This window comes from Muscardinus avellanarius (assembly GCF_963383645.1).
Source record: "Muscardinus avellanarius genome assembly, chromosome: 3".
Lineage (NCBI taxonomy): Eukaryota > Metazoa > Chordata > Mammalia > Rodentia > Gliridae > Muscardinus > Muscardinus avellanarius.
Window position 1 is genome coordinate 115,558,224 of NC_137788.1, and position 7,588 is coordinate 115,565,811.

General features: G+C 49.4%; 1 protein-coding gene across 1 annotated transcript; it reads left to right on the forward strand.

Moving 5' to 3' along the window:
- The first annotated feature begins 5,594 nt into the window (after positions 1 to 5,594).
- On the forward strand, positions 5,595 to 6,512 carry S100A8 (S100 calcium binding protein A8). Its single transcript, XM_080690528.1, has 3 exons — positions 5,595 to 5,610; positions 6,036 to 6,197; positions 6,347 to 6,512. The coding sequence occupies exons 2-3, from the start codon at positions 6,057 to 6,059 to the stop codon at positions 6,473 to 6,475; spliced, it is 270 nt and encodes an 89-aa protein (XP_080546654.1). The 5' UTR covers positions 5,595 to 5,610; positions 6,036 to 6,056; the 3' UTR covers positions 6,476 to 6,512.
- The last annotated feature ends 1,076 nt before the right edge of the window (positions 6,513 to 7,588 follow it).

A 7,588-nucleotide genomic window follows, 5' to 3' on the forward strand; every position in this document is an offset into this window, starting at 1 on the left:
CAAGTGCTGGGATTAGAAGTGTGAGCCACCACGCCTGGCGCATTTTAAAATTTTTGAAACAGGGTCTTGCTAAGTTGCGGAGGGTCTCAATAAATTGCTGAGGCTGGCCTTGGACCTGTGATCCTCCTGTTTCAGCCTCTCAAATATAAAAATCACAGATGTGTGCCGCCACGCCTACCTTGTAAACTTTTTTTTTTTTTTCGGTGGTACTGGGGGTGGAACCCAGGGGCTTCCTACCTCCGGGCTACACTCTCAGACCTATTTTATATTTTATCTGGAAACAGGGTCTCACTACGTTGCTGAGAGCCTCACTAAGTAGCTGAGGCTGGCTTTAAACCTATGCGATCCTCCTGTCTCAGCCTCCCAAGCGCGGGGATTACAAGCGTGCACCACCACACCCGGCTCACCTTGTAAACTTTTTATTAAAACATAATGTACATTAAGAAAAGTGCATAGGTCATAAATAGTTTGCATCTATCATTAATCTTTTTTCTTTGCAGTACTGGGAATGGAACCCAGGGGCATTCTACTTCCAAGCTGCACCCCCAGTCCTCTTTCTTATTCTTTATTTTGAAACAGGGTCTCACCGAGTTGCAAAGGGCCTTAATAAGTAGGAGCTGAGGCTGTCTTCACGATCCTCCTGTCTCAGCCTCCCCAATGTTCATTAATCTTTATATGGTAGAATTCTTATTTTAGGTGGAAGCATTTAAGATTTTTTAAAAAATTAGCCAGGTGTGGTGGCGCACACTTGTAATCCCAGTATTTGAGAGGCTGAGACAGGAGGATCTCAGATTTGTGGCCAGCCTCATCTACTTAGTGAGGCTTCTGAAACTTAAAAAATAAGGCTGGGGGTGTAGCTCAGAGGTAGAATGCCCCTGAGTTTAATCCTCAGTACTGGAAAAAAAAATTTCATAATCCCACTACTTGGGAGGGGGAGGCAAGAGGATTGTAGTTTTGAGGTCAACCTCAGCAACTTGACGAGACCTTGTCTCAAAATGAAATAAAAAGGGCCAGCAAGCAGCTGAGTGGTAGAATGTTCCTGGGTTCAAACCTTAGTATATCACATAAAAAATTTAATTGTGGTAAAACATATATAACATTTAAATTTACCCTCTTTACCATTTTTTTTTTTGTAGTACTGGGAATGGAACCCAGGGGCATTTTACCTTCAAGCTACACCCCCAGCCCTATTTTTTAATTCTTTATTTTGCAACAGGGTCTCACTGAGTTGCAAAGGGCTTCACTAAGCAGCTGAGGCTGGCCATGAACCATGATCCTCCTGTCTCAGCCTCCCAAATGCTGGGGTCACAAGTGTGCACCACCACACCCAGTTCCTGTTTACCATTTTAAAGTGTACATTTCAGTAGTGTTACGTACCTTCACACTGTTGTAAAAACAATCCCCAGCGCTCTGTTCCTCTCGCCAAACAGAAACTATACACTCATGAAACAACAACTGTCCGCTTCCCCTCCTCTCAGCCCCTGGCACGGCCACTCTGCTTCCTGCCCCTTTGAATTCAACGATTGTAATGACCTCATACAAGTGGGGTCATAGGGAGCTGCTTGGCTGACTTTGCTTCCCATCACCTCAGTGCCCCCTTCCACTCAGTACCGCGTGTTAGAGCCTCCTTCCCAAGTCTAAGTGACATCCCGCTGTCTCTGCACAGCACGCTCTGTTCACCCGTCGCTGGCCATGGATGCTTGGATTGCTTCCCTTTTGCCACTGTGAATAATGCTGCTATGGACAACCCTGCTGTCCACTCTCTTGGCTAGACACCCAACAAGCGGGATTACTAGGATTGTGTAGTCCTCATTTTTTTTTTTTTTTGGCGGTACTGGGGATGGAACCCAGGGGCATCTACCTTCAAGCTACACCCCCAGCCCTATTTTTTATTATTTCTTTAGAAACAGGGCCTCACTGAATTGCAAAGGGCCTCACTAAGTAGCTGAGGCTGTCTGCGAACCGTGATCCTCCTGTCTCAGCCTCCCAAGTGCTGGGATTACAAGTGTGTACCCCCATGCCCGGCTAGTAGTTCTTCTTATTCGGTGCCTATCTTTTGGAGGAATCACCATAATTGTGTGAAATGCCTGCACCATTTTTCGTTCCCACTAACACTGCACAAGGCTTCCATTTTGCCAATACTTGTCATTTTTTATTTTTTGGCGGTACTGGGGATGGAACCCAGGGGCCTTCTACCTCCAAGCTACACTCTCAGCCCTATTTTTTCTTATTTATTTTTTGAAACAGTCTTACTGAGTTGTGGAGGGCCTCACTAACTAGCTGAGACTGTCCTGGAACCGTGACCCTTTTGTCTCAGCCTCCCAAGTGTTGGGATTACAAGAATGTACCACCACGCCAAGATCATTCCCATCCCAAGGGGGCGATGATGGCCTGGGTGAGCCAGCGCAGTCCCATCCACTTCCACAAGGGGGCGATGATGGCTTGGGTGAGCCAAGCGCTGGGTCAGGATTTGCTGAATGCTGGAAGGAAGGAGTTTTCCAGTCCAGTCATGAGTTCGGTCATAACCAGCTCCTGCATCGCGTCCTCTGGGATTCAGTTCAGACGCTGACACGCCCGCATTGGGGAACTCTGGGTGAATCCCCTCGCCTTCCTGAGCCTCAGCTTCCTCGTCTGTAAGCTGGGCAGGCACCACACCCCGTCTCACCTGGAGGAGGCGGATTCTGAGGTTCTCATGATGTGGAGCGGCTGTAATCTGACAGCCACGCCACAGACCTTCAGCTATGGAAGCCAGTGAATTTTTTTTTTTTTTCAGTACTGGAGATGGAACCCAGGGGCATTCTACCTCTGAACTACACCCCCAGCCCTATTTTTTATTCTTTATTTGGAAACAGAGTCTCACTAAGTTGCCAAGGGCCTCACTAAGTAGCTGAGGCTATCTTCGAACTGCAATCCTCCTGTCTCAGCCTCCCAAATGCTGAAATTACAAGCGTGAGCCATCACTGCCGACTGGAAGCTAGTGAATTTTAGTAGCATTTTGCTGTGGCAGGAAGAAATTTGCTCCTTCTGAGATCCTGGGGAATTGGCCTCCGTCTCGCCTCCTCTTCCTCATGAAGCATGTCTGGCGTCTCCAAATGACTCCTCCCCATCCCAAAGTTGGCTCCTCTCTTCAGTCCTGGCTATCGGGGCCTAAGGGGCAGTCAGCATCCCAGGCAGGGTTGAAGGCTCCCTGCCGAGTTTATATAGCAGGACCCCCCCCCCCCCAGCCAGCTTTTGCCCCCTCCAAGGCCCACCCCCAGCATCCAGAGAAGGGGGATGAGGAAGGAGGACTGAGAGCAGGAGAGGAATCAATTCAGGCGCCCTGGAGTCACAAAGCACAGCACCTAGCCAGGCGTGATGGCGCACGTGTGTAATCTCAGCATACAGAAGGCTGAGACAGGAGGATCCGGCTTGAGGACAGCCTCAGCTACTTAGTGAGGCCCTCTGCAACTCAGTGAGACCCTGATTCAAAATAAGGAATAAAAAATAGGACTGGGGGTGTAGTTCAGAGGTAGAATGCCCCTGGGTCCCATCCCAAGTACCAAATAAATAAAAATAAAAAATAGGGTGAGGAGTATAGCTCAGAGGTAGAAAGCCCCTGGGTTCCATCCCCAATACCATAAAAAAACCAAACCCAACTAAAACAACAAAACAACAACAACAACAAAAAAAACCCCACTAAAACACAACCCAGCACCCGTTTAAACACTCTACCAAAGCTAACAGCTAGGGCCAATATTCTTTTCCTAAGAACTTTTTATTGAGCGTTATAATTAAATACAATGGCGGGTTTTACTGTGACCTATTTGCAAATGCACATGACATAATTTGGTCAATTTCATTCCTAGCTCTTCCCGTTCCCTCCCGCTCTCCCTTCTGCTTTTATTTATAATTAATTAATTAATTAATTAATGTGTTCCTGGGGATGGAACCCAGGGGTTTTCTACCTCGGAGCTCTCCTCCAGACCTATTTTCTATTTCATTTGGAAACAGGGTCTCACTAAGTAGCTGAGGCTGGCTTCGAACCTGTGCCTTGGTCCTCCTGTCTCAGCCTCCCAGTGCGGGGCTTACAACCGTGGGCCACCGTGCCCGGCTCCCTTCTGTTTTTTTGAGCTCTCGTTCCCCTTGTTTCTCTTTAGTCTCCACATGTGAAAGAAAGCGTACGACTTTTGGCTTTCTGAAGGTGGCTTATTTTGTTTAACTTAATATTTTCCAGTTCCTAGCATTTTCCTGCAAATGGCATAAGTTCCTCCTCCTCCCCTCCTCCTCCTCCTCCTCCCCTCCTCCTCCTCCTCCTCCTCCTCCTCCTCCTCCTCCTCCTCCTCCTCTATCTCCCCTTCTCCTCCCCCTCCTCCCCCCCTCCTTCTTTTTTGAGGTACTGGGGATGGAACCCAGGGGCATTCAACCTCCGAGCTACACCCTCAGCCCTATCTTTTATTCTTTATTTTGAAACAGGGTCTCACTGAGTTGCAGAGGGCCTCACTAAGTAGCTGAGGCTGTTCGTGAACCTCCATCCTCTGGTCTCAGCCTCCCGAATGCTGGGATTACAAGCATGCGCCACCACGCCCGGCTTTCCTTCTTCTTTATGGATGAATAAAACTCCTCCAAATTGTGTGTGCATACCATATTTTTTTATCCATGCATCTGCTGTCAGGCATCTAGGCCGGTTCCATAATTAGGCTATGGTGAATTGTGCTGCTACAAAAACAGGGAAGCACGTATCACTTTAGTTTTATTTTTTGATAAATATTAAGGAATTAAGGAGAGGTATAACTGGGTTATGGTTGTGGTTCCATTCCTAGTCTTCTGGGGGAGTCTCCATCCTGATCTCGCTAGTGCTAATACTAATCTGCCATCCCTCACCAGCGTGTAAATGTTTTTAACCTTTTGAGGTCTTCTGATCCTTTTTTTTTTTTTTTTTTTTTTTTTTTTTTTTTTGCGGTACTGAGGATGGGTCCCAGGGGCATCCTACCTCTGAGCTATACCTTCAGCCCTATTTTGTATTCTTTATTTTGAAACAGGGTCTCACTGAGTTGCAAAGAGCCTCACTAAGTACCTGAAGCTGTCCAGGAACTGCCATCCTCCTGTCTCAGCCTCCCAAATACTAGGATTACAAACGTGCGCCACCACACCTGGCTTGAGACCATTTTTAAAATCTGGCAAAAGCCGCAGTGGGAGTGTTCCTTCGTACACACATTCAAAATGCTGCATTCAATTTTAGTCCAGTCTCCAGGGCTCCGTGGACCGGCCCCAAGGCTCCTGATGGGCACTGGCGACAGGGAAAAAGGCTTGAAAGTGGGATCTGGCTTAAGGGAGGGAGCAGGAGCCCGGGGCCAGGGAAACAAGTGCTTGCCGACCCCTCTGGCTTCTCCCCCTGGGCGCTGGCCTTCCTTCCCCTCTTTTTTTTAACTTCCCCCTCCTGCCCAGCTTGCAGAAGATTTCACTCTTGAGTCGCTGATTGCCACACGCACCTGGTTGGGAAACCCCGAGGCTGAGCAACCCTGGAAGGGCGTGCTCTCTGGATAGCCCAGGGCGGCCCTCGCCGCTATAAAAGGGAGCTGATCCCCAGTTCAGCATTTTCACCCTCTGTCATCTCTGTCTCAGGAACATCTGGTAAGTGGACCGGGCTGGCCGGCCCCAAGCTTTTGGCTTCCCGTGGCTGCGGGAAACTGAGAGGAGATTAGACAGCTCTGGAGGTCTGTGGCACAGATCCTGTGTTCGTGGAGGAACACAGAAACAGGGGAGGATTGAGATCTCCATTCTGCCCCCGGAGCAGGCACATTGCCTTTCTCTGTGGGGCCCTGCTTGTGCAGAGCGTGGGGCCGTGGGCCGGCGGCCAGTTTGTGTGTGTGCGTGGGAACTGCACCTGGCACTGTACAACCTAGCTCAGCCTGCCCTTAGGAGCCGTCTGCTGACTTTAGTTATTTGCATGGTGCAGGGTCCGTTAAAGCCATGACTTGGGGCCTGAGCTGTCTGAGTGTCCCCTTGTCTTTAGTCTTTACTAAAGACTATTCCTCCTCGGGTTCCCTCCTCTTCAGGTGAACGCATCCTCAGGCACCATGCTGACCGACCTGGAGAACGCCATAGAAGGCCTCGTCCGTACCTACCACGACTATTCCCTGTTGAAGGGCAATTACCACTCCATCTACAGAGATGACCTGAAGAAATTGCTCACCACGGAGTGTCCTCAGTACCTTAAGGTGAGGCGGGCGGTGGGGCTGGGCTTCGGCTGCCCGTCTCTGACAGCGCCCGGGGCCCTGGTTCCTCCACGGCGCCCTCCAGAGGCAGCCCGGCCTCGGCTTTCTCTGAGATCTTATGGCTCTGGTTTCTGTCTCCTCACTCTTCACAGAAGAAGGACGTGGATACTTGGTTCAAGGAGTTGGATGTCAATATGGATAAGGCAATTAACTTCGAGGAGTACCTGATATTGGTGACGAAACTGGGCATCATGTACCACGAAGACAGCCACAAAGATTAGGGGGCGGGGCGGGCCCTGGTCGCACTCCTGCGGAATAAAGTTATCTCGGATACCTCAGGTGTCTCTCGGTGCTTTGTTTGCCTTTCTCTTGCTGGGGGTGTTTGCTTCCTGGGGGTGTTGGAAGGAAGGGCCGGGGGACCCCAAGGAAGAAGCCTGTGCCGATGCCCCCTCACGCTCCCAAGCCCCGTCCTACCCACTCTGCTCCCTGCTCAAACAATTCCTGTCTTTTTAGCCCTGGGGACCCGAGTCATTGGTTCTAGGATGTAGGGATGATAATTTTACCAGTTGCTTCCAAATGGGTGGTTGAGGTGAATGAATAGCATTCTCTAAACTCAAGTTTAGTTTCCAGCTAAATGTCTTTGATGGGCCGGGCGTGGTGGCCTACGCTTGTAATCCCAGCATTTGGGAGGCTGAGACGGGAGGATCGTGGTTTGCGGCCAGCCTCCGCTACTACTTAGGCCCTCCGCAACTCAGTGAGACCCTGTTTTCAAACAAAGAATAAAAAATAGGGCTGGGGATGTAGCTCGAGGTAGAATGCCCCTGGGTTACATCCCCAGTACCAAAAAAAAAGTCTTTGATATGGCTTTTGGAAAATTAGGGGTGTGTGTGTGTTTGTGTGTGTGTGTGTGTGTGTGTGTGTGTGTGTGTGTCTGTGTGAGAGAGGGGGGGCATACATATTAGGGATCGAACCCAGGGGCATTCAACCTCTGACCTACACCCCACTCCTTTTTATTTTTTATTTTGAAACAGGGCCTCTCTAAGTTGCTAAGTGTATTGCTAAATGTCAAAGCTGGCCTCAAACCTGTGATTCTCCGGTCTCAGTTTCTCCGGCATGGGGATAACAGGCATGTGGCACCATGCCTGGCTCTTCCGTCTATACTTTTATCTTAGGGATTTTGGATTTTTCCCCTCTCTTTCTACTCCCATCCTCCCAGCTCAATAAAATGGCACAGGAATGGGCGGACAGGCTAATACATAAATAAAACCCACCTCAAAGAACAGGCCACTCAACTGCTGCTCTGTGGGACTCTGTGCTCTGGCAATCTGTGAATTATCTAAAATAACTTCCCTGCTGGGAAAAAATAGGGTTAGTGGTGGAGCTCAGAAGTAGAG